General features: G+C 38.3%; 2 protein-coding genes across 3 annotated transcripts; one reads left to right on the plus strand and one right to left on the minus strand.

Moving 5' to 3' along the window:
* Nucleotides 1-916: 916 nt before the first annotated feature.
* Nucleotides 917-12,757, minus strand: LOC113110773 (suppressor of cytokine signaling 7-like). 2 transcript variants are annotated; one of them, XM_026274951.1, is made up of 10 exons: nt 10,872-12,757; nt 9,752-9,816; nt 9,406-9,510; nt 6,462-6,593; nt 5,063-5,208; nt 4,753-4,921; nt 3,312-3,440; nt 2,294-2,429; nt 1,276-1,416; nt 917-1,182 (listed from the first exon to the last, which is right to left on the minus strand). In XM_026274951.1, the coding sequence occupies exons 1-9, from the start codon at nt 12,176-12,178 to the stop codon at nt 1,296-1,298; spliced, it is 2,310 nt and encodes a 769-aa protein (XP_026130736.1). In that variant the 5' UTR covers nt 12,179-12,757; the 3' UTR covers nt 917-1,182; nt 1,276-1,295. The 2 variants fall into 2 exon arrangements, with proteins under 2 accessions (XP_026130736.1, XP_026130737.1); XM_026274952.1 differs by lacking the exon at nt 6,462-6,593 and having other exon boundaries at nt 10,872-12,756.
* Nucleotides 12,758-13,669: 912 nt separating this feature from the next.
* Nucleotides 13,670-27,394, plus strand: LOC113110774 (probable G-protein coupled receptor 158). The gene is given in 13 exon segments (XM_026274953.1): nt 13,670-14,240; nt 14,315-15,469; nt 15,817-15,925; nt 18,075-18,171; nt 18,918-19,129; nt 19,322-19,390; nt 19,772-19,881; nt 21,044-21,282; nt 22,854-22,992; nt 23,070-23,172; nt 23,353-23,502; nt 24,079-24,372; nt 24,374-27,394. Coding segments are annotated over 12 exon segments (5,043 nt in total). The 5' UTR covers nt 13,670-14,240; nt 14,315-14,573; the 3' UTR covers nt 26,999-27,394.
* The last annotated feature ends 323 nt before the right edge of the window (nt 27,395-27,717 follow it).

The following is a 27,717-nucleotide window of genomic DNA, read 5'->3' on the forward strand; positions in this document are numbered from 1 at the left end:
TATTTTGAACATTAGATGAAGCTAGATTCAAAATTTCTTTCTTGTGTCGACATATTAGTGTGGTTTTTACAGATAGGATTTTGAATATATCTTTTCTCACCCTCCATAAATCAGAAAATAGCCAGAACAAAAACGTTTCGCTATTTTTTTTTTTATTTTTTTTTAAATAAAATGTTCAGGGAAATGATACATGAACAGACTGCTCCCTAAAAAAAACTTCAGAATATAAACAGAAAACCCCGGAAAGTTTGTTTTATGTAAGCGTTTCTGAAGTGGAGATTTCTAGCTCAGTGCATGAGAGAAAGCCGCCTTTAAAGATATCATAATTGAAATCTACAGATTCAAACAGTGTAATAAAATAAACTTGTGTGTTTTGGATGTTTTCTTTCCACTGGTCTGAAAAATATCATTATGAAATGCCAATTCTTAACATTTCAAAATTGACCCGTGCATGTAGTAGTGCCTGCCTTGCCTTAATACAGATTACTTCAAACTAAACCTTGGAATCCACGATGGTTAAATTGGTAACTCAGTAAAGTGTTTTGCAAGGAAGAACGGATCCGTCCAGTGGTGAGACCAATTTAAATTCAAGCAATTATAATCTTAAATCATAAATAATGAAAAAAAAAAAAAAAAGTAATCAAATATACCACGACTTTTTTTTCAAGTTTACATTGTATTTTACTCAAAATACAGTTCATGTGGCCTGATCAGACTGAAGGAGTTACAATCAGGGAAAGGACAAATAAAGGGGTCACACACTCCACCCAGGGGTCAGGGGTCTGGGGCCCGATGAGGAAAGAAAGAAGAACCAAACAGAGACGGATTCACAAACTGGCCAGTTTAAAAACTCCAGTGTAATATAACCTACAGATGAAGGCTTTTGCTAGTACCCCAATTTTTTTGTTTAACTTAATTTTTTTTTAAGTCCACTGTTTGCTGTCCAGTGACCTTTCAAGTCTTTTGTCTATCACGTCAGTCTCTGGATTTATTTGCCTGCTCAACATAGACAGTATTCCAGCACTCCTCTGTACTCTCTCTGTCCGTGTGTTGGTCAAAGAGGAGGGGCCAGTCGCTGATGTTCATTGGCTGCTGCTGGAAGACTGGCAGGGAGTTGGAGCAGAGCTATGCAACCAGGAAGTGTCCATGCGCTGTTCCATCTATTATCCACACACAGAAATCCTAAAAAACAATCCATTTGTGTTCTGTTATTTAAAGATACTGGCATCGAGCAGAAGATAATGACGTTGATGGGTCACAGGTGCAGATACGTACAGTGAAAAGAAGCGATCTGGCTATGTTTCAGACTCGGCTTCCTGTTCCACACCTGCTGCCTGGCGCATGCCTTTGATTGACAGGTACATCTCTTCCTCTGGATCATAGTAATAGAACTTCCTCAAGTAGACAATGAGCGGTCTATGATGAAAAAATAAAAGTTAGTCTTTTTAGGCACTTTGCATGCAAAGTTTTTTTTATGTTATACTGTATACACATATATATGTTTTTTTCAATAAACGTTTTCTCAGTATGACAATAATAACTGTAAAAGATTTCTCTTGATATTCTAATAATCATTTTATACATTTCGATTAATAGTATTTACTTTAAAATACTTTTGATAGGGGCCCTGAATGCCATATTCTTTCTGTATGACTTAATTGACTTAATTTAGATTTGTAAATTAATATAAATCAGTAAATTATTACCTACAATGTGTCCAAATGTCTAAAACTTCAGAAGGTCAGTAGCTAGAACTAATATTTCATGCAATTCCTATATGCACCACCATTCAAAAGGTGTTTTTTATTTATTTATATAAAATAAATTAATACTTTTATTTAGCAGGGATGCAATAGATTGATCAAAAGTGACAGTGAAGACATTCATAATATTACAAAAATATTTCTCTTCCAAATAAATGCTGTTCTTTTGAGCTTTTTATTTATCAAAGTATTCTAAAAAATGATTTACCTCGATATTTTTATATTAAATTTAATATTTGTATATTACACGATTAATATTTAGACATGTTTCTTGAGAGGTAATTTGAAAGTAACGTCTGCTTGAAAATTCAGCTTTTCCATTGCATGAATAAATTACATTTTAAAACATTAAAGGCATTTAAAAATATTTCACAATATAAGTGTTTTACTGTGTTTTTGATAAATAAATGCAGCTTTGGTGAGCACAAGACACTTTTTCAAACCGTTAACTTACAGACCTCAAACCTCTGAATGGTAGCGTGACGGAGATGGAAATAATCAAAATAATGTACAGTGTGAGGGAGTCGTACTTGGGGAGGGGCAGCTCCTGGATGTGGTCTATGCGGACCAGTTGTCGGATGCAGAAACGGCACAGATGCTGGAGGGATTTCACATTGCTGAAGCGTGAGACCGGATAGAGCAGCTGTACAGGGGTCGGGGGCAACCCTGAAACAGACACCACACGTTTCATCTCGCACACCCTCAAACCTGCTTTTGTTTTTTTTTCAAACAAAAATAATGCCTTTTATTTCTGATCATACTGGCAACTACCTGAAATCAAATAAGCACTAAAATGAAATTAAAGCTAAAGTGAAGTATTTTACGGAGCCCTGCACATGACATGCAAGAAAAAATTAATAAATTGTGCGCACGATTTACTAATTCGTCCCCTAAATGTACTAAAACGTGCACACGATTACTATTGTGTTACCTCGATTTGCTAAATCGTGTGCACGATTTAGAAAATCGAGGGAACTAATTAATAAATTGTGCGCACAATTATAACTCGAGTGAATGAAATAATAAATTGAGGGAACGCAAAAGTAATCATGTGCACGTTTTAGTACACTGAGGAAACAAATTAGTAAATCATGCACACGATTTAGCCTAATATTTTTTCCTGCATGTCATGTGCGGGGCTCCGTAGTGTTTAAACACAAACAAAACTAATAAAAATGACAAAAGCACATAAAATAAAATCTAATTTAAAATAATAATAAATACTATAATAGTATATAAGTAATAATATACATAATGGGAGCCAGATTACTTTTTTTAATTAAATTTTTGTTGTGAGAACTACTGAATATATGTCAAATGAATGTAACATAAATTTAACATGAAAAGTAGCTAGTTTTACACACAAATTGTCTGTATACCTTTTTTAAAAATGGTGAAAAATTGACATGTTGATATTCAGATATAATATTTAGCCAATGTATTATGTCCCATCTTTTGTGCATCAACCTGTTCCTAATCACACAGAAAAATGAAATGCTTTTTATGCAGCAGCAGAGTCCTGTCTGCAAGGGATATTTGTAGTCTTACCAGGTACACGTGAACGTAGGAAGTAGAGGAATTTCCCATTTTTGGAGTGCATGATGGCGCGCTCGATGAATTCCACCACAGAATGACAGCGGTCTTCAAATTTAGGGTGGCACCATAAACTGAAGGTTCCTGAAGAGTTAAAAACAAACTTTAAGGAAAAAATGACACTGATAAGAAATTACTCCAATTTGCTACAACTAAATGTATTCGTTTTTTTTCTCAAATGATATTTATGGTTTGGTTCAAACCTAACATTTTGATTTAGAATGACAAAACATTGATACATAGTAAAACATTTTTTAATTTATTTAAGACCATGTTAATGTATTTTCTTCAGATAATTTTACTTAGTCTATATGTGTGTGTCTGTGTGTGTGTGTGTCTATATATAGGTCTATATGTAAATGACTCTGGACCACAAAACCAGTCAATGTTATTTGTTAAAGTGTAAATCTTTTTCAAAATTGATATTTATGCATATTCTGAAAGTTTAATAAATAAACTTTCCATTGTTGAATAGTTTATTAGGTTAGAAAAATATTTGGCTGAAATACAATATTTGAAAGTCTGAGGGTGCAAAAAATCTAAATATTAAGAAAATCACCTTTAAAGTTGTCCTTATGAAGTTTTTACCAATGCATATTACTAAATAAAAATTCAGTTTTGATATATTCACATTAGGAAATTATCTTCAAAAATATGTTCATGGAACATAATCTTTACCTAATATCCTAATGTATTTTTGGCTATTGCTACAAATATACATCTGCTACTTATGACTGGTTTTGTGCTCCCTCCAGAGTCACATATGTATGTTTTTCTGCTTACATTAAAAACATTATATTCAATTTAGCTGTAATATGAAAGTAGCACTTTCACTTAAGATCAAAGATAAAATATGTTTAATTTACTTACTTTGAATTAAGACAACTTTAATGTACCTTAATGTTTATTGTAATGACATTTTAAAATATGGATCACAGTTTCTTTTATATATATATATATATATATATATATATATATATATATATATATATAGATAGATAGATAGATATATATAGATATAGATATATCTCTATATATATATAGATATATCTATATATATATATAGATATATCTATATATATATATATAAAACATTTTATATATATATATATATATATATATATATATATATATATATAAAATGAATAAAACCCACAATAATTTCTGCAGTCAGTAAAACTAGTATGTTTTCTGCACGCCTGTCTAACATATTTACATATAACATATATGATGAAATCAGGCCTTGTAGTCAACACTGACCTTTTAATCTACCTTCAAACCACTTGAGGATATGGTTAAGATCAGGATTTCGTGTGTTTTTTAGCTACACATTTTGAGTCCAAAAAGAGTTTGAGCGTGTTAAGAGATATGTATATACATGTGTGTGTGTGTTTACCTCTGTAGTGCTCCATGCGTGTGTGATGTGTGACTCCCTGTGAGCGAAAGCTGAGGCTGAGGATATATCGTGGGTCTGAACTGTCCCGAACCAAAAACGACCCATCTGGCTTTCCTCTCAGCTTCATTTCAGCATCCTCCCAGTTCATCGGGCCCCAATACCAGCCACACTGCAGGCGCAAACACACAATGACCACAACAGTGAGAAAAACACATAAAACCCACAACCCACAAAAGGCCCTTAGCTGTTATAAATTGATTGTAAATCACGGCTTCTTTGGGCTTACTGCTTCAATGTTTTAGTCTCTCACCCGCTCCAGCTCTCTCAGGCTGGCAGTGAAGCTGCTGGAATCGGCTCCTCTCAGTGGACACAGGATTGGGGGCGGGGCCACTCTAGCCGGGGCCGGCGTCTCCATTTGTGATTGGACAGAATGTGGAAGTGCCCGGAAGAAAGCATCTGAGACACATCAAATATTGAGTTATATATATATTCTTAAACTAGCTAAATGAAAAGTGTAATCAAAAATACAGTTAATTTTGCTATATTGTGAAATATTATTACATTTTTTTCTATTTAATATATTTTAAAAAGTAAATTATTACTGTGATGGCAAAGCTGAATTCCCAGCATCAGTAATCCTTCAGAAATCATTTGAATTGTCAGATTTTCCACTCAAGAAACATTTATTATTATCAATATTAAAACAGTTGAGCTCCTTAATGGTTTTCTGGAAAGCACAATAGTTTTGGTCCAGATTCTTTAATAAATAGAAAGTTAAAAAGAACAGGATTTATTTGAAATAGAAATCTCATATAAGATTAAAATGTATTGATATATGGGAAAGTGTATATTTTGTGGTCCTGTAACTGATCACCATTTTTCACTATAGTGTGACAGGACTATAAGTGTCTGTAATGTCTAATATGAAGATATTAGAAACTGTATATGAACTACGTATAGCAATTCGACAAGAATCCAGGGCTAGTTGTCACATTTTTTACACCAGTGAATATTTATCAGCCTAAGTTTGCTTTGAATGTTCCTTTAATTTCTGTATTGGCACAAACCTTACATTCTTTGCTACAAAAGAAAAAAAAGATGTTCAACATTATTGTCTAGGAAAAAGATACAGTACACTGAACACAAGTTGCTCTTTTGTGACAACATGCCCCGGTTGTGTTTTATATTGTGTTCACTTGTTTGCCCAACAGCTGATTGGAAATTGTAATTTCATAGGATTCTCTGTGACAACTTGCCCCGGTGTCCCCTATAGCACATCACCCTGCAGGACACCGATGAAATGTCATATCAACTACCAATAACCATGTATACATGCTATATTCTAGTTACTGTATCTTTAATCTCCTTTATATTTCATACACAAGTTATATTTCTATTTGACAAAGAGTTTGAACTCTACAGTATGACACTATCGCTCACACTTCCTCTTTTCACACCGCCTTTTTCCTCTAACAGCAGGAAGTGAAAAACGAAACCACACGATCAACCAAAGCCTTTGTTGAGCAAAACGATACATGTGGTGGGTGACATGTATTGTCTTTGCCTTTGCTGTTCACAAAAACACCAGTTACATTCACACTTCATTCAATGGAATAAAGGTGCTTCTGAGGGGCAGAAATTGAGCTCTCAGAACCATGAAGACACCCTGAAACACACAAACCGCCCCCTCCACTGCACCCAAGTCTTACCATTGAGGCTGAGACTATGCTGGATGGTGGCGTGGAGAGGGGGAGGAGGAGGAAGAGGCAGAGGGAGAGACTGCAGGGAGGCTCCCATTACACTCACTAGGAAAGGCCCAGGCTGTGGCCCACCTATATCGTCTGGAAGAGAGCAGGAGGGAGGGTTCAGAGCCAGGAGAATAAGGAGATGTCACAGAAAAAGAAAGCAACAGAAGCGATGAGAAGTGTCTATTAGAATGAGACAGGTGCCACGGGCGATGAAGAGGAATCAGAACATGACTGAATTCAACCCTAACACCACTCAGCTTCAGAGGAAAGGGACGTATATGACCAAAAATAGACCAAAATGCAGCCAGATTAAACCGCAGTATTTGAACTAACATGAATATTGCATTCAATGACCTGCGCTTTATGAATGAGTAACATGTCGTTTCGACTGTCTAAACCATAATGGAGCAGGACAGATCCTCCAATTATGTGACGATATCTGATGATCCTCTTATAGCACTTGAAGACTAAGACACCGTGACGGGACGCATATGACACAGTGAGCTGCAACGTGGGGAAACAAAAATAAATCTATACGCTGGCATGTGCATTCGATCACGCACTCACGATGTGATGCTAAAAAATTTACTTTAAAGGAATATTCCGGGTTCAATACAGTGTTATTTGAGATACTATGTAGCTTTTATTAACACTTTGATTTAGTTTTTATTTTGATACATTCAGTTTTCATTTTAGTCTTCATTACAATTTTAGTAACTTTGTTGTATGCTTTTGTCATTTAAAAAAAAAGTTAGTTTATAGTTTTTATAGTGTTTATTTTATTTTTGAAATTAGTTTACTACAATAATAATGCATATTTTTTAAGAACATTTGCAATCCAACATTTTTAAGTGTCAGTTGCCACAGAAATTTCAATAGTGCAGCCACAAGATGTGAGCAATATGAGTGTTAACATGACTGTTGGGTGGAAAAATCACTTACAAACCTTTTCAGTGTACAGTCATCTGCAACAATTAATTAAACAGCTTTATAGCTAAAAAAAAAGAAAACAATTTTTGTAAAATACATTTTTATATCCTCTTAAATCCTCCAGAAATTGGTCCTTTTCACTTCCATTTCAGCAACATCAGCGTAATGTTACTTTTACTTTTTACAAAACAAGTCAAAATTATTTTCATGCTACTAACATTATTCCACAAAAGCATTTAATTGAGCTTAACTTGTATTGAAACCTGGATTATTCCTTATAACCTCCAACCTAAACATGATAAACAATCAACTTCAAACACACATTGACTGAATAATCAACATACCTATAATCATCTCCATTCACTCATGACAAGATTGCTTCTTCATAGATCCAATACCTACATCTCCAGTACTGTGATCATTTCAATCTTCAGTATAAAGAGCACACACTGCCACACTGAGCAGATGAACTGGAAAAGTGTCTAGAGAGGTCTCACTTTTTTAGAAATGGAACTGCTCACCGGTGAAGTCAAACTACAACTATAGACTTGCACAGTAACTCACTTTAAGTGGCGCTTCTGTGAATTTTATGCTTGCAGAATGCAATCAGAGACTCTGGTAACCATGAAATGAAAAGAATGAATAAGAAAGGGAAATGAAGTGAAAGAATGAGCGTGTGGGCTGACGTCCTACACTGCATCTTTAACATCCGCCTTGGGTTTGACCACAGAGGTGAGGTGAAAAACCTGCGTTTACAAAAGTGCAACATGCATCTCAGCAGTTTGAACACTTGTGATGGGATTTTGAGGAGAGGGACAAGGCGCAAAAAAATTTTTTAATTACATAAAAATAAAAATTTAAATAAATAATATTTTTTCCTTGAGATCCTATATTATTTCATCATTGTTTTCTTCTAAAGCCACACACCTGGCAAAGTTTAAAATGGATGATTTTGGTCGAATATTTGATTGACAGGACAGCAGGTGAGACAAATGAGCATTTACATTACAAATGTGATCTGGTTAAATGCATTTGGTCTGAATGATCACAAAATATATCGACCATGTTTATGCATTTATTTAGTCATCTATCAACACATTTCCAACTTGAATATGTTATTTTGAAAGGTCCCCAAACTGAATAATATATTGTAGATTTAACTCTTAATATATGAGTTATCTTTTCCTTTGAAATATTTGTTACCCTTTCTTTCAGCCAATGTCTTAGATTTGGTGCACAAATACTTCAAGTCATTTTACTTGAAGTTTTACTTTACTTTAAATCTTTTATAACTTGATCTCTTTAGGATAACAATGAAATAAAAATATGTATGTCTATATTTAGTGCCCGACACTTGTAAGTGAATCTCCCAAAATGAATCTTAATTCCAAGTTCAAATGTTTGGAGTCAGTACATTTATTTTTATTTTTTTAAGAAATGAACTTTTATATGGCTGTGGATGTGTTGAATTGATGAAAAGGGCCATCAATGATGTTACAAATAAATGCTACTCTTTTGAACTTTATATTTAAAAAAGGTTCAAACTAAACTCTTCATGGTTTCCAGAATATAGATCATGATAAGCAAAGTTTCTTGAGCAGAAAACTGTAATAATATATGAAAGCTCATGCTACACTGAAGACTGTAATGGCATTAATACATTTTATATAACATTAAAACAGAACACAGATTTTAAATCGCAATAATAGTTCACAATCCCTCTGTGTTTTTATTCAAACATGCATTTAAAAAATCTTACCAACCCCAAACTTTTAAACAGTAGTGTATCAAACCATGCACACAAACTGACACAGAAGCTAGAGGTGTCAGTGCGAAGGATAAAGGAATGTACGGCGAAGAATGGGGGAGAAATATTTCGAGAGTGTGAAACAGATGGAGATGTGAAAGGTATGAATGAAGGAGAGCAGAAACAAAGGAGATGGAGGAGGTGTGTAACATCTGTAGTGGGGCTCACCTAACAGACTGAGGCTCCGTCGAGGGGGAGGTGGAGGAGTGGGAGGATGAGGGGAGTTCCTGCCTCTCTGAGAGATGTCCACATCAACCAAGGACACGGTCTCTCCTGTGACCAGAGCCACAATGACAACAGCCATAAGAACGACATTAACAGCATCCAATCTTATAGCTTCATTCCAAAGACTGGCTGAAAATTAGACTAATCGCATCCAAATCATGTGTCTGTGTCATTTTATTTCCCATGCACTGTGTAAGCTCATTAGTGGTTTGCAAATGTGCCTTATTTAAAATATTCCAAGGATTCCTTTAACTTCCACCCCATTATGTTTCTTTAAATCTTGGTTTACCTGTAAAAACGGAAGTAAAAGAGGCCGCAGAAAAAGCACTTTGTGCTCTTGTTAGTCCAGGCTGGCTGTAAAAAGAAAATAAGACATTTAAATTATAAGCGTTTGAGAAAGACAACATTTCAGTTTTCATTATCTCAAATCATAGTACAATTTTTAGTCTTAAATGTACAATGCTTTAGAAGATGATATTTTTTTAAGTACAAGTTGATGATGAAATGAAATGTATTTTTATCATCTAAAGTTTATGACAGAAATTATATTTTTAGTTGAATATTTATTATGAAGTAACACAGATTATGTTAAAAAGAAAAGGGCAAAAAGTGTCAAATTTTCTGATTCATTTTAATCACCAGTATGTGTGAGGGGCTAAATCTTTGATTGAATTGCTTCAGGGACAAATTTAAAGGTTAACAACATGCTAAAAAGACAGTTTCTAAGTAAGAGGACAATGAATGCTAATATGCCATGTGATGCGTACACAATTTCCAATGTGTCTTTGGAAAGAGGTTTATGATTTGATCGTAAATTAAGGTCTGTGTTGTCCTACAACTCAAAATTGCACACAAATATTAAGCCACTGTACAAACAATAGGTTACTGACCAGACTACAATGGTTGTCAGAGTTGGGAAAGTTACTTTGGAAATGTAATAAGTTACAGATTACAAAGTTAAAATGTAATACATAGGGTAAACATTTAAAGCAGGCATGGTTAAACAAATCCTTGCATATGACAGGAAACACTGGCATCTAACAATTCATTGGAAAAAAAATTCAATCTTAAAAAATAAAGCATATATACACAAACCCAAATAGGAAATTAATCAGTTAAGCATATTCTGTCCTGTCTCTTATTTTAAAGCAGTCAATGCAATTAGAAAAAGAAATCAATAATTTCTGCATGTGTGGGAAAATATTGCAACCCCCTTTATTAATTAACATTTTTACGATTTATGGTTTATTATGTTGTATGAAAACAAACACGAAATTGTACACTCAAATAATACAGTATATAGACATATAGTCACAGGAAAATATATACACATGAAAATAAAATGAGGCCTATACAAAAGGTTAAAGTTCCAGTATTTCATTAAGATTGTTTGGGGCGGATGGACTCACCTGGCCGTGTCTTGTTCTCCACCGCTCGCTCCGGACATGTCCACTAAACTGCCCGCAGAGGATATGGAGAACGTGACTGAAGGTCTCTTGTCCAAAAGGTTGTTAGAGCCACTACAGCTTTTAGTTCTGAAAAGTTTACTCAGACGGATTTTAAGCGAGCCCTTCCTGGATTTCCCTGGTACTTTCAGAGTCTTCTCTCCTCCGCTCGCAGGGGAAAGATGCGCCCGGGTCGCGCTCCGGTCCGGCCGGGACTTCGGCGTCGACGCCTGGCTGGAGCACGGGGTGCTCTGGCTGGGTTTGGTTTGGGACGGGACCTCTGGAGTCAGTCTGTCGCTGGCAGGAGCCTGAGGCCTGGTGTTTACAGAGTCTCGTAACAAGCAACACGCCGGCGAGCAAAGTCCCCCGGACACCACCGAAGGAAAACACTTGAGCGCAAAAGCACCCGGCTCCGCGTTCTGAGACTCGGTCTTCTGGCACGCATTGATGCCCAGGCCGTTCACCTCCTCTGACCCAAGGCCCTCCAGCACCAGCAGCGCATCGCTGGTCTCGGTCGGGTCCTCTCCTTGTCTGATTCCAGCCGAGCCGAGCACGCTTTGACACGAGCAGCGCTGCAGCTCGCCATCCTTGAGGAGAAACTCGGGAACCGGAGCGACACCCAGCTCGCCGAATTTCCTCGCCAGCTCCAGAACAGGACCGTCGGGCAGCTGATGGAGCTGCCGCTGCGCCGTCACCGAGCTCGTTTTGTGATCCACCACCGGCGGCCAGTCTTGGTTGTCGGTGATCAAGCGATGCCGGTGGCACAGCTCGGCTCCATCCGTGTCCGTGGCAACCACTGGCAGCTTGAGCTGCGGATGCAGCGTCCATGTAGGCGGATGCTGAGCATCCACAGCGCCAGACTCGGAAGCAAGCGCTGCTTGGTCCTCAAAAGCTCTCCGCTGTTCCTCCGATCTGCTCTCGACGAATCCCTCGGAGTCTCTCGATATGTTTCTGAACACCAACAGCTGAGGCCCCATTCCACCTCGGTGCGTGAGATCGTACCCGTGGGCCTCGGCTGAATGAAGAGGAGGCGGCGGCGCAGACAGCGCAGGTCTGTTCGCCATCACTCCCGAGTCAGGTGCCTCCGTTCCGCTGGCCTGCGGAGCTTTGTTCACCGCCGAGATGTGGCCGTGATTCTGTGTGCATTCAAAGTTCCCCTTGATAGCCACCGACGACAGATTCCCATTCTCCTCGTCCAAGCGGTCGTCCTCGGCCGCGGAGACCAGGCGCATCAAGACAAAATCGGGAGACATATCTTGCGCGTTGTTCATTATTATTCCTCAATATACTGAAGGAATGAGCGATATCAGCGTTTCACATTGCTTCCAGTCATGAGATCTCGCTCGTGTGAAGATGGTGATGATGATGATGGTAATCCTCTTGGTGTTAGTTAGTTAGACCCCTCACTCAGCGCCAGCAATTAGTGCATATCAACACTATTTCAGTCGCTCCTTCAACATTGCGCACGTCCTCGTCTTATTTCGGGTCCGGTCTTAAAATCCTCCTCGGGTCTTCGTAGGGTCATACATAACGCTTCGTTTCACGCAATCTTAACGGCGTCTGTGGTCACATTACCGTCGAGGCCCCACCCGCTCGCTCACTTCCGCAAATTCGATGCGTTTCGCGTTTGGTCTTATCGGTGCCATTGCTGTCCACTTGGCTGTGGGCTATGTGCTGTCCCCCTTAGTGACGTGCACCGTGCTGTAACGTTGCTTTCATGTCATTTACCGCGCTGTTGTCTGGAAGATGGCCTTACCCACTGATGTTTAGCTGCATCAATTGTAGTGGCATCGCCTTTCCGCACGATTCCAGCGCCAGCGAAACTCTCCCTGCAAATCCCCACGTTATGAGTCAAAGACAAATGACTTGCATGATATCATCATTTGAATAATGACTATAATCCTCATATAGCTACTAAAAACGTAAAGCATTGTGTCAAACACAAGGCCTACAATCAAGAAAATATCAAATATTATTCTGGACATCATATTATGTAGCATAACTTATTTAAACAAAAAATGCATTGGTTTTATTTGATTTTTTTCGCAGGCTATTACTAACGCATAATATGGGGTATTTAACCAACAAGATTAATATATATTTAAATGCCAAATTTTAATTGAATGCCTTTCAATTAATGCTATACCCCAACAATTTAGCTAAATTAATTTTAGTTTTAAATACAAAGCATATTAAACTGCAGGACACTTCAACTTTCCAAAAGTATTTAATCTTATATACGCTTATAGATCATTGCACGTATGTATATGGCTATTAAATTGCATATAAAGGTACAATACAGTTATTGTTTACATTCACCCCATTGTTCTGTGGTCAAGACTTTTCATTTGCGCTGTATTTGTGAAATGCGATTTCATTGATGGACCGAATGGTGTCGCTGTACACAAACATTTACACATGCCCACAAGAGCCCTTTAAATCCCGCCATCTCATAACACGAAGAGTGGATTTTATTACAGTTATGGATAAACACAAATATCCAGAAGAGAATGTGTTTCAACAGGACGTTGTCAGAGAAATATTACCTGCATTGTCTACATCTTTTCCAATTAAATGCATACAACTGCACACAAAGCTGAACACACATATGCATCCATAAAGGAAAAAAAAAAACACATTTACACAATTAATTTTTTTTGATGATTGTGTTCATGTATATAGATGCACACAGCCTCTGCAGTCCTGAGGGGGGGGGGGGGGGGGCCCACAGGAATGAGTGCTGAATCTCAGAACCCTGTTGCCATGGCACCAAAACAAGGATTCGCCTGCATTACCCAGTATGACTGGATTTATCTGAATCATTTCTCTCTCTCTCACACACACACACACACACACACAGATCTGACAGACGTTCATTCATGTAGAACACATGTGGAACATGTTTTCTTCTTCTTTGATTTTTTACAATTTTCCTGATTGTTGCACCAGACGTTTGGCAGTTCAGAACGCAGTTGGTCTATCCGAGATTAACATTTCAGTGCACTTTATCTGCCAGGCAGATGCAGACTTGTAAACCACTGCATCTACATATTCACAGATGCACAAAGTCGCACGCACATACACAGTCCTTAAAAGACCACTCATGACTGACCCAGCCGGGGAGTGTTGGGTTAATCCACAAAGCGGTGAGATTCTGATGCATACCCCAACAGAGAGGATTACCCTCCCATCCTCTCCTCCATCAGCCCATCCTCATGCACATACACTCATCATAACAATCCAACATTAACAGATGTGCCACTCTCAGCTCTCACTACTACCGGGAGACTGGGAGAGATGGAGAGAGGGAGAGATTTACAGGAGGGCTGCAGAGTGAGTGAACAGAGAAATGGGGGTATGTTGACGGTTTCTTGTTGATCTTTGTTTCTCACTCCAGTTTCTTGCAGGCCAATTAACTCCACGCTGTGCTGGTCCCAGCATCGTCGCATCCAGGGTGGACTCGACCAGCTGACTGCAGGATGCATGGAGTTAAAGCATTGCCTCCTCTTTGAGCTTCTCCTTCACCTTTGAAAAGTAAGAGTGCATGAGAAGATACAAAACCAGGAATAGAGAAGAAAAGAAGTCCAAGCATCTTTCAGGATGTGAGTAAGCACAAAGCTCATCTTTACCTTCACAAAAAGCATTGGAGGAGCAGTTTTTTTAAGGATGGGCCCGTGTGTCGGTCTGCTACCTCTACTGCTGCTACTTCCCATCCTGCTCTCTGCTCAGCTCACCACTGTGTCTGAACTTGAGGACACATCCAGCTTGGAGTTCAGCCCAACTCCTCTTCTTACCGACCCAAATACTGTAGCAGGGAAAAGCTCGACTTCCAGTGCTCGACCCACCAGTCCGGCTCCAGTAAAAGCGAGCACGGAGAAGGAGCAGTCTGCCGCGGAGAGCTACCTCTACACCGGAAATTCATCTTCTTTGTCTGCCTCTTCCTGCACACAGAGTTTCCAGCTGCCTGTTCGACTGGGATCTCTGCCTAGAGACCTTCTCCCTCTCTTGCACCAACCCATAGCATCTCTGACCAATGCTGCCAACTTTCTCAACCTGATATTCCAAGCTAGTGAGCTGAGAGAAACGAGTGTACAAGAGGATATCGAGTGGTACCATGCACTGGTGCGGGCCATGCTTGAAGGGGACAGGCCAGGCTTGGTCAGACGAGCTTTTTTAACATTCGATGCCGACCCCACAATCAAACAGCCCCAACTGGTGCTCCGTGCCTCCAAAGGCACAACCCAAGACATTCTTCTGCAGGACCTGACGTCTGCCTGGAGCAGCTTCCGTCCTCCTGCACCTGACCAACGCTGGTTTGATATGTTTAAGTCTAGCTCTCCACCCCTCCATGCCTTGTCGAAACGGGTTCTTCTAAATGACCTAAGCACCCTAGACACTCCCAAGTGGGCACGTGGGGATAGTTATGTGATCAATAGCAGTGGGGTTCGGTGGGGTGAAGCCCCTTTCCTTGAGTGCATTGATGGCCGTTTTTTGCCAGGGTGGTTATTCAGTCTCTCAATGCCATTTTATGGGTTGAAGCCAGACCTCAACCCAGAGTTCAGGTGAGTGCACTTTCTTTCTGAGTTTAAGTTTGTGTACTCATAATGTCTTTTAAAATATTTCTTAGTCTCAATTCACTTGAAGGGATAATTCATTTAAAAATGGACATTCATTATTCACCTGTGAAATACAAAAGAAGATATTTTGACAAATGTTTCAGTTGTTTTTTGTCCATAAAGGAACAATTCAATAATTTATAGACAAAAATGTTCTTCTTTTTTATTTTATTGAAGAAAGTAATTCATCAGATTTGGAACGACGCAGCAGAATGTCCATTTTTGAGTGAACAATCCGATTAATTTAATTTCAAGTCTTCCATCATTGGTGTGTCTTTGCTTTGGTGGTGTAGGGGTGTTATCCGTGTCGATGTCAACATCCAGGGATTCAATGTGGATCAGTGTGCCAGTGGAGACTTCTGGTTTGCAAACACACACCAATGTAATCAGACCAGCATGGAGGTGAGTGTACTGTACACTGAACACAAATTCAGTCATCTCATTTAGGACTTCCTGCAGGTTTAATCAACACTTAACAATAAGGTTCAACTTATTAACATTATTTAAAGGGATAGCTCAACCACAAATGAAAACTCAGTTATTTCCCTCACGTCGATCCGAACTTTTAAGACTTTCCTTTGTCGTGGAAACGTAAAAAATATATATTTTGTAGAATGTTTCAGTGTTTAGTATTAAAATATATATAAGTATATTTAGATTAATACAATGCTGTAAGATGCTTAGTTCATCATGTTTTCATTGTCAAAAAGAAAACACTTTAACCCACAATGAATGCAGCAATATACAATATAATAGCATGGGTGGATCTTACTAAGCAGAAACAAACAGAGCATAAGAGCCACTCAAAACGTGGTGAAGTCATTCATTTTTCTATGTGTCTCTCTGAGCATGTTTCATTCTCCACTGCATTCTATAATGTTAGCAACTGAATTTTGGAAACCAGCTATGCTTTCCTCTAATATTCTTCCTGTAAATTACATAACAAGATCTGTTTTTTTTTATTGATTGATTGATTGATGCTCTTTAAAAATTTATAATATTATATACCTTGGCCAAAAATAATCCTTCTTTAATTTACTCCCCCTTACGTTGTTCCAAACCTGTATGACTTTCAACATAAAAGACGAAAAATTAAGAAATGTGTTTTTTTATTCATACAGTGGAAGTCAATGATAACCAAAACTGTTTTGTTACCAACATTCTTCAAAATATCTTCTTTTGTGCTCCACTGAAGAAACTCATACAGGTTTGGAATTCATTTCTGCATGAATTTTGCTTTTAACTTTAAAACCCACAGTTTCATTAAGCCTGTTGCCATCAGATCTGGCATCTCTCTATGTATATTATCTAGATATTACGTTTGAAATCCATTAGTACATCACCTGCTTTGCTCGTTATTTTGCTGGATTGTTATATACGTTTAACATTTCCTGTTTTCCATCATCATCCTCCCACTTTCATCCAGACCTTCTATTTAAAGATGTGAGCATGGTGCAGGATGATCTGAAGGATTAGGTTGATAATCCTGTGATGCTCACACACACAACCCCCCATCCACCCAACTCCGACCCCCTCCCAGAGGACACAAGCTCATACACCCCCCTTTCACAAGACCCAGACCCCCCCATCGTCTCATCCAACCAGAGCACAAGCTCACAGGTGTTGGCAGGTTGAGCAACGGCAGGATTTGGCACAATGAATGAATTTAATGAGAATTGAGTTGATCCGCCTATAAATGAAAGGAGCAGCATATTAATAGAACAGTGTGATGATGATGCATTCATAACATGAAACATTAGTATGACATGATGCACGATATAGTCCCATGAATAAGGTTACATATGATGTTGGACACAAACTCTTTAAATTTGTGTCCAACATCATATGTAATTTTTATTTAATTTTTTTTATTTAAATGGATAAAATGACATAGACCAGAATCAGTTCTGGTTTTACTTAATACATATTTTATCGTTTCACAGACTTTTACATGGAAAATAGAGATTCAGAAATCAGTATTTTCCTTTTTATTTTACTGTCCCTTTAACAAAATTAAGTTTAGATAAAAGACTGACCGGTTTCAATAAATTCACAGATAGTCGATCACTGTAAAATATACAGATATAATATATAACCCCTTTCCAAGAATCAACTGATTTTAGTAATAAATAGAAACTGAAAAGAGATTAAGAAAATACTTTATTTATTCCTAATTGCTCCTCTCCACAAGGATGACATCCTCTTATAAATAACAATCATGTTCTTAAGTCAGTTGCCTGATTAAATAAAGGTAAAATAGAAAATAGCATAAATGTATGTGAACAGTGCTGGATTTCCCTGAATAAAACGATAAAGCTCTGTCACTGGAGGTATTACCCCTCCATTTAGGATTTAGCTTAGATTAACTCAGAGTGAGTCTGACGTGTGGGTCAACCAACACTCACAGATAAACCGCTGATGGGGGACGGACTGCACATGCAACTAATGGCAGGAAGCAGAGAGAGCACAGTCATACTCAGTCACTGGCAGGAACATCAGTGTTGATTTGACATGAGCAGACTTCATATCTCTTTCTTTGTCTTCCCCTCAGTGTGAATCCATCCCGCAGCAGGGCTTCCGGATGGGTCAGTACTGCTGCCGATGTAAAAAGGGCTACTACAGTCCAAATCCAGACACAGAAAACAAAAGTAAGATTCTTGAAACAATCAAAAATCAGAGTCTACAGTGAGTCTACAGTGCCTTCAGTCTTATTTTATTGGATAATATATAAGCTAACATGGTCACAGATTTGAACTATACTAAGCATGAATAAATTAAATTAAAATATATTAAACTGTATGATTATTATAGCTGAAAGTATTTATAATTAGATGCTAAAAATTGTAATCAACAACTGCTCAGAAATAATTGATTGTCAAGTTAAGCTGCAGTTTAGGTTTTATTCATTTATTTATTTATTAATGATTGGACAAGGGTCAAAGTAAATCATTAATGCTTAAAAATATATGTGTGTTATTTTATAATGAAGCTGTATGATTTTTCTAGGTTAAAGTATTAATTTAAAATTAATTGTTAAAAATTAAAATAAAAAACTGCATGGGATTGACTGTCAGGATGAACTGCTTTTATCTATCTATTATTCATATAATGATGTGTGTGTGTGTGTGTGTGTGTGTGTGTGTACATATATATATATATATATATATATATATATATATATATATATATATATATATATATATATATATATATATAATAAATAATAATATGTATTATTATTTAATTTGCTTTTTAAATTAATTTAATTTAATTTTCATTAAAAAATATATTTTCTTAATTTAATATATATTATTATTATTTAATAGGTTTTTTTTTAGTTCAATTAAAATTGGTTCATTGAAAGAATAAGAAATGATGGTATATGGTGTTATAGGGGGCAACCGCGTGAATAGTACTCGAGCTTGTTACCCAGAAGTCCCTGTGTGTCTGCCCTGTTGGCCCGGCTGTGATGAGTGCGAGGATGGAACCCCGTGTTGGGTGCAGGAAGACTGGCTTCTGAGGACGGGTGTCCTGGCTGTGCAGGGCCTTTTCATGATCCTTGTGGTGGTCAGCATGTTGCTGGCATACCAGTCCAGGAGAACCAAGGTACATTTTATATATATATATATATATATATATATATATATATATATTACATGCTATGATACTATGTGTTTCGATGCATCATTTCAGACACGTGCACAAACTTCATGCATGCTTGACAGCTTTAGTAATTTCCCTTCAGCTTCACCTCTTCACTTCTCACCCTGTTCTTCTCTCCATCTTTCTATCTCTCAGCGGATCCGATCGTCAGGGCTTTTGCTGCTGGAGCTGATCCTGTGTGGCTCTCTGTTGCTTTACTTCCCAGTGAGTGTGTGATTCAAATCTTCTTTTCAGATTACTGGACTGCAGTTGAAATCATGATGGCTGGGTTGCACTGAGAAGGCAGAAAATGATCAAAATTAAACTATTTATGGTTGCTACTAGATTAACCAAATGCAATAACAAATGAACATCTAAAAAAATAATTATATTAGTAATTATGCTACAAAACTATGAATTGGGATATAAGTGTGGTTATTATGCAAACAAAATCACATTTAAGACAATAGTGCCTTCTTTAACATTTGCTGACTAGTACGCCACCATTAAAAATTTTGGGTAAGTTAGATTTTTTTTAAAGTAATTAACACTTTTATTTAGCAAAAAGATACATTAAATATACTGAATGTTAAAAACTGTTTTCAGGTCTTCATTTTATACTTCAAGCCCAGCACTTTCCGGTGTATTCTGCTCCGCTGGGTCCGTCTGCTTGGCTTCGCCATTGTCTATGGGACTGTGATGCTCAAGCTGTACCGGTCTGTAGCACTTCAGTCCTGTCATATGAGATTTATCAAAGTCAGATCCTTCCATCTCCATCTCACCTGCACATCCATCAGATGAAATGTTGCAAAATAAGATGCTATTCTCAAGCATTTAAAAAATCACTTGGCAATTTCATTTGTGTTTTTGAAGTCCTGCTGCCATTCTAGAAATAACAGGCTGCCTACCAGGATGAGTTGAGCCGCTCCATGCTAAATAACAACAACAAAAAAAAATAGGCATAACGGTTTTCAAAATTGATAAGAAGCAAATCAGCATATTAGAATGATTTCAAGATCATGTGACATAATGGCTTCTGAAAATTCAGCTATGCATCACAGGATATAAAGATAAACATAAAAAGTGTATAAAATCAGTTGATCAGTTTAGGATGTCAGTATGTCAGTACAAAAAGTTGGTCATGCCCATTTTGTTTTTTTTAAACAATCCCTTTATAGCTAACCAAACTGTAAAGATCCCAAAAATATAAAAACATATTTTTTATAACTATTGACCTTGAGAGACAGAGAAGCAGCGTTTTTTAGAGCAAAAAACCTAGGACTAGTTCGCAAAGGTATGTTTTTCACAATCTCAAATAGTTAACAAAAGATTTGATTGACAGCAGTTGTTCTTGGGACAAAGTTGTTCACAGTGAAGAGGTCTAGCGTATGGTATATTGCGTCTGTATGTGAAATGCTGCATAATTACAGAGGTATAAAACTCGTTAACACCACCCGTTTTACAATTTCTTTCAAAATTGTCACAGGCCTTTAGTGGCAAGAGACAAACAGACCCACTGAGTTTTGTTCCAATCAGCTTCCGTTATCCTCATCCAATAGGTGCTCAAATTTCATTGGTCGGTGACGGCCATGTTTTTTTAAATACGGATATTTCCTCACTTGTGACACTTTGGACAAAGACACAACATACCAGTTTTTTAAGTTGATCGGACTAGTTATAGCCATTTATAGCGCCACCGTCAGGCCGACTGGGGATAGCCTTGGTGACATTGTAGATGGTGTGAGTACTACCATCCCTCCAAGTTTCAAGTCTCTGTGACTTACAGTTTGGTCTGCCTGATCACTTTTAGGTGAAAAATGCTGTTAAGGCAAAAAAAAAAAACCTGATAAAGCAGCCAACGTGGTCACATGTTTCCAGGGTGCTGAAGGTGTTTCTGTCGCGTACAGCCCAGAGAGTACCATACATCACTACTACAGGTGTGCTGAGGATGCTGGGAGTTATAGTGCTTACTGTCAGCTGGTTCCTGTGTGCGTGGACCGTGGGCGTCCTTCAGAATCGAGACAGGAATGTTCCACTGCTGATCATTTCCACCACCTCAGGAGGACAAGGCTTCAACGTGTGTGACCTGGACCGGTGGGACTACATGATGGCTGTGGGTAAGTGATGTCTTTTTTGACTGATGGCAGCAGTCCATCGGTTTTCTTGAGTGTCTGACAGAGGGATTAACTGAAACTGGGGCACATTAATAGATCAGACAAATGAAAGGATGAATGGTCCTGGATAATTTAATGTTCTTTGAAGCATTTAGCTGATGATTTGAACACTGTTAACCGCTGTCATTGGATATGATTCAGCATTAACCACTACCTACCATACTAATAACATAACACAACAAATAATAATAATAATAATGTTACTGCTATAATGTCAAACATTTGACTAAGTAAATGAGGGACTGACCTGAAATGACACCACGAGATAAAATAGATTTATACAATAATTCTGGCACACTCAGAATGCCTTTGGACATTCAAAGACACCTTCCACAACAAACTTTGGATTATTTATGATGTGACACCATAACCTGTAATACTTATCACTGTATATTTTCTATTATAAAACGAATACTTCCGGTCCTTGATTCTGATTGGTTGAGCTGTGTTTGAAGCCGTTGTAAATTACACTACAAACACACACCTTTGTTTACTTCTGTTGCTCGATAACCACTTTATTGGAACCACAACCGTTTCTGAGGAACTGAATTGTTTGGTGGATGAATACTGTTTTTATTTATATCATTACACATTATTTGCACTATTTTATTCTGTATTTTATTCACTATTTTATTCTTTAAACCTTACTATGTTTATGGAATAACCATTTTATAAAAGCAATAAGCCTCAAGAAGCTGACGTAAACCACAGTTTCTTGAGGCTTATTACTTTATTAAATTGATAATCATTCTTGTCTTGATGTGTAAGTCTTATGTTGTACAGAAATAGATTTTTGTCTTTCATTTTGTCAGTGGTAAATGATGTGATACTTGTTTTTTTATATATATCATATAAATACATAATTATTATACGATATAATTATTTTCATATTTTAGTATAACTCAGTCACATTTAAAGAGTAATATTTTTGGGGAAAAATACTTTTGTTTGATGGCATGTAACAAGTCAAAGAAAATGCACAGAGAGGACCTATATGAATCCTCAGAATGTACTAATGTGAGATTTTTAATATAAGATGTTTTTACATTAAAAAGCAACACTGGGCCCAGAGTTAGAACTGATGCAACTGTCTGTAGATCACATTTCTTTATTTATTTATTAAGTCTCATGTAAAGAGTAATGTTTTTGAATAAAGAATACGTTTAGTCGGCATGAAGTCAAACTATTTAATTTGACAAGCAAACCATAAAACAGGAAATTATATCACAGAGATGACATCTATAAACCCTCATTACCATGCAATTATTTTAAAAATTATATTTCGATCTTGGAAAAGCAAATTTCGTTTGGACCAAATGGAGTAAACCTTAGAAAATGTGATATTAAACTTGATAATATAAATATTTAAAAAAGTCAAATTATCCTTATACCTTTTTTCCCTTCATAGAAAGGACAAAGACAGGATATTTTAGTGTCTTGTTGTTGTGCATATTTGTGAATGTGACAGATAAAAGCTTCAAAGTTAACAAAATTTCTTTTTTTATTCCTCTCAGCGGAGCTGTTATTTCTGTGCTGGGGCAGTTTCCTGTGCAGTGCAGTGAAGACGGTACCCTCAGCATTTCATGAACCGCGTTACATGAGCATCGCAATCCACAATGAGCTACTGCTCTCCTCTGTGTTTCATCTTTTCAGGTGGTGGAATAAAGTTTGATTTAACACTTAATCATAAGAGGTTGTTCTGTTGACTTCTTTGTCTTTGTATATTTCAGATTTGCAAGACCATCAGTTCATCCTGACTGGATGCTCTTGCTGTTCTTCACTCACACGCATGTCACAATTACTGTAACGCTCGGCCTGCTTTTTGTACCCAAGGTACTGTCGAGAATATCAGCATGCTTTGCTTTTAGTAAATAGCATAAGTATTCAAAATAGATGCAGCCTCTATCTATTTATTAAGTACTTTCTGATAAACCTGCGCACATATCACACATTTCTCATATTAATGTTAAGTAGCCTGTCCCAAGCAAAAATCAGCATTGGTGTTTGTTGCAGTTTCTCCACATGTCTCGGACCGGCCGAGAGGAAATAGCTGCAGAAGTATATGAGGATGAGGTGGACTTGCGACGCTCATGTTCTTACCTCAACAGTAGTTTCAACTCTAACTGCTGGAGTGACCACAGCCTGGACCCTGATGACATTCGGGTAAAACACCTTGCCCTGCAGCAGCCCTACTAACTCACAAATGCACACACTTGCATATTAAGAAAATCAAACACACTAACACTTTATGGCATTGTATTATGGCATAAATTTGACCTTTTCTTTTAAAGTAAATTAACTCATATAAACCAAGTCCATAATTTGATACTAACTTTTCATAAACATTTCATAAACATAATAATTAATTAAAACAAGATTAAAGAGGCTAGTTTAGCGTTTTGCATTTATTTTATGGGAAAGATTGCTGCAAGGGGTGAGGGAGAGGGGAATGGTATTGAGACATGACCCAGGTTGGACTCAAACCTTTGTCCCCATGAGCCAACATGTCCCGAGCAATTTTATTATTAAATATCACCTTCAAAAAATTACAGAATTATTACCGATGTTGGTTTTCTCCTCCTCCTGTACCTTTACTTGCCCTCTTCTGAAATACTACCCTGTCACTTGGTGCTTGTTGACCTGTTGGTCCTGTTGTGGACATACCATCACAAAAACCATCCTACTGTACTGATCCCTCCAGCTTTCCTCAACTGAAACCCTTTTTCTCCTCTGCACCAGGATGAGCTGAAGAAACTGTATTCTCAGCTGGAAGTCCATAAGACCAAGAGGATGGCAAACAGCAATCCCCACCTTCCGAAGAAGCGCAGTTCTCGCCTCAGCATTGGACGGTCCCTTATAAGACGGATCAGTGAGATCCCAGAAAGTTTAAGCAGACAATGCAGTCGTGAAGATAAGGATGTCAATGCTGCAATAGGAAGTATAACCAGATCAGGATCTTATTACAAAAGTCATCAGACCACAAGCATTAACAAGATGAATGAAACTTTAATGCAGCCCTCTCCAAAGCTGCGGGAAGTCCCATAGTGCCTATGATTGTACCCCAGAAAGGGAGGTCTCCCTATTAAACTCCTCCATAAGGGGCACAGAGAAAAGGGTTTCACTGCATTCTGATTCAGGATCCATCAATGCAACATTGCTGGTCTGCAAGTCTGCCAGTGCCCACAATCTATCGGTAGACACTAACCTTCTACTTCCAGAGCCCAGCAGGTTTCAAAAGTCACTTAGTGTCATAGAACGCAATGACCATCGCTCTGTGACTTCTTGTAGAAGCACTGAACATTTGTCGCTTGTTGGCAAAGCTGCTCCAGAAGTTAAGCGCCAGCTAACTGTGGATGTTGATATAAAGAGGCAGACTTCAAGTGCCTTGCTCTCAGAGTCATTTGACAAGGCGGAGGTCTGCCCGTGGGAGGTTCCAGAGGAGCTCCCTGCAAACAAGAACCAAAAACATGTCACATATTCCATTTCGAAACAAGAAGAGCCCAAATCACCTGGTGCTACCATGTCACCAACGATGTTATATGTTTGTCCATGGGAATTCTTGCCACCTCCTGCAACAGAAACTGGGAATGGTATTCAGTCTGATGGTGATTCCACAAAACCCAAGCCTCTGATCTCCTCTAGCGCTCCAGGGTCACCACACACAATCTCCGGCAAGAACAAGGGCTTTCAGGTTTTGTCTTTCCACTCCACTACCAAAAGTCTACTTGCAGCGAAAGGCATTGGGGAAGTTGGAAGAAGTATGAGCAGAGAGAAAAGCCTACAAGAGAGTAATGTTAGGGAAGGAACACTACAGAAATCTTTGTCTACTTCCATGAGACTGTGCCCAGGCAGTGCAGCTTCAGACAAGCGTACCCCTCAGACACACAGACGGGCTATGACTACTGTAGGCACAAAGCCTTGCCTTGTCAAACAAACAGCAGTACGGCTGCCATCTACTGATTCTCCTGAAAGGAGTCCCAAACATTCTGCTCCAGTTCACATCTGTCCATGGGAGTCAGAGGAGGTGGTCTTAGAGATCAGGAAGCAGAATTTGAATGACAACGTATTACAAAGACAGTATAGTGACAAGCAAGTAATATCTGTGACACTAAGTAATGATGTCTTCAAACCCCCTGAGTTCCAAGTGAAATCATTATTGGGTGTTCCTAATACAGAAGTATGTCCATGGGATGTCCCAAAACCTTTTCAGCAAACCAGCATTTCTGAAGTCTGTCCTTGGGAGGTTGTGGAAGTAGAGCAATTGCAAACCCAAAACGTACATACCGATGTCTGTCCTTGGGAAACAGATGGTGAGCCATCAAGAGTCACTGAAGACAATATACATAATACCAGTGTTGAAGTTCCTATGTCTGAAGACACCCAGAAGCAGGTAAATGTGAAGCCTGAAGCATGCTCTTCTTGTGTACTAGACACAAATATCTCTCAGGTTAGACAGGGATCCATCAAAACCTCTAGTGACTCAATAAAACATGGTGAAAGGGTCATTTATGTTAATGCAAAACAGAGTCCAGAAGACCAAGAGATGCAGAGACACACAGGTTCAGAGGAACCAAGTTGTATACTGAAACAAGAAATGAGTGATTTTCCTGAACCACCACCTCCTGTAACTGATGTAAGTTCTTTGGAGTCTGAACCAAAAGACACTACAAGACAGTCATTAAAAGAGACCATGCCTAAGAAAGCAACTGTTTGCCCGTGGGAAGCGGAGGATTCTGGGATGTCGGAAGAGAATGTGGGTGCTACAAACAAGGGGCCAGTTCATGTAAATGTGTGTCCATGGGAAGCAAGTGACTCTGTGAAGACCACACAGAAACAAGAAAGTGTCTGTGGAGATGTCTGTCCATGGGAGACAGCAGAGCCATCAAAGACAATGCAGAAACAAGAAAGTGTCCATGCAAATGTTTGTCCTTGGGAGACAGCAGAGACATTAAAGACAATGCAGAAACAAGAAAGTGTCCATGCAGATGTATGTCCATGGGAGGCAAGTGAGCCAGTTAAGACCCTGCAAAAGCAAGAAAGTGTCCGTGCAGATGTTTGTCCTTGGGAGACAAGTGAGCCAGTCAAGACCCTGCAAAAGCAAGAAAGTGTCCATGCAGATGTTTGTCCTTGGGAGACAAGTGAGCCAGTCAAGACCCTCCAGAAACAAGAAAGTGTCCATGCAGATGTTTGTCCTTGGGAGACAGGTGAGCCAGTGAAGACCCTCCAGAAACAAGAAAGAGTCTACTCAGATGCCTGTCCGTGGGAGGCAAAACAATCACCCAAACGATCTTTGCCACAAGACTGCACTCATGCCAGCTCATCAAAAAGGCAAGACAGTGCTCAAGAATCTGTCCGTCTCAAGGAAAATGATATGGGAACACCACCAGCAATAGAAAGCAGCACAAGTCAAACTGCCCCAGATATTAGTGAGATACACCCTTCAGACACAGGCATACAGACAGCAGAAGAGATGAGAGTTAACCCTCCTCTGGCTCGACGGGATGCACTGTGCCCTTGGGAAATGGGAGGGGGCAGACAAGAATCTATAACAGTGCATGATAATTTAGATGTCTTCACTTGGGAGGAGACAATACCAGAGGAAGATGATGGTGATGCAGAAACTGCTGCAGAGGCCTTCATCTTCCCTCCAGACTTGTGAACTGCCAGGGCAGTATCATTGTGCTTTAAACTGATTAAAAGACTTGTTGTGACAAAATGGACCACTGGTCACACTTTTCAGCTTCATGCAGAATGTCCCTCCAGTGTCATCAGGGCAATTCACTGACTGTTATTTAAGAAAGGACTCCACCTATGCCAACTTTCTCCCTCTTCAGCTTAACAAACCATGTCTGAAGACTGACTGCTCTCCTGTGCACATTCCCTTTTGGCCTTACATTAACAAAAACACCCCATTTAATTTGGTATTGTTTTGTGTGTATTTGTGTTCATATGGCTATGTAGATTATATTTTCAGTAAATCCTTCATCACCAACATACCCTGGGTGGAATGTTTAGAAAGTCTCATTTAACAAATTTTCAGTCAAAAAACATTGGACTAATATTACTAAGTAACTAAGTTAGGAGACGAGCTGTCCTGATATACACATTAATGTTGTTAGTCTAAAAAGTTGTATGTTTAACAGCTCTTTGGTCTACTCATGGTTTAGACAAACATAAATTTAACAGCATTTGTAGCATGTTTCATGTCTCAAACTGGTTAATTTACAAATCTACAGAGTAGCACCATTTTATTTTTCTGACAAGAAGCCCATCTACGAAGTTTTCTTTAAAAAAAAAAAAAAAAAAAAAAACATAACACTTTACAATGTGAAATTACATAACACAGACAGTATGTGTGATAAAAAAAAATCATATCTT

The sequence above is a fragment of the Carassius auratus genome, chromosome 11 (assembly GCF_003368295.1).
Source record: "Carassius auratus strain Wakin chromosome 11, ASM336829v1, whole genome shotgun sequence".
Classification (NCBI taxonomy): domain Eukaryota; kingdom Metazoa; phylum Chordata; class Actinopteri; order Cypriniformes; family Cyprinidae; genus Carassius; species Carassius auratus.

Coding starts and splice junctions, on each gene's coding strand:
- LOC113110773 (XM_026274951.1), bottom strand. CDS start 12,178: ATGAACAACGCGCAAGATATGTCTCCCGATTTTGTCTTGATGCGCCTG. Junction 3,441..4,752: donor ACGCATGGAGCACTACAGAG/GTAAACACACAC, acceptor TTAACTCTTCAG/GAACCTTCAGTTTATGGTGC. Junction 2,430..3,311: donor CCTACGTTCACGTGTACCTG/GTAAGACTACAA, acceptor TGTCTGTTTCAG/GGTTGCCCCCGACCCCTGTA.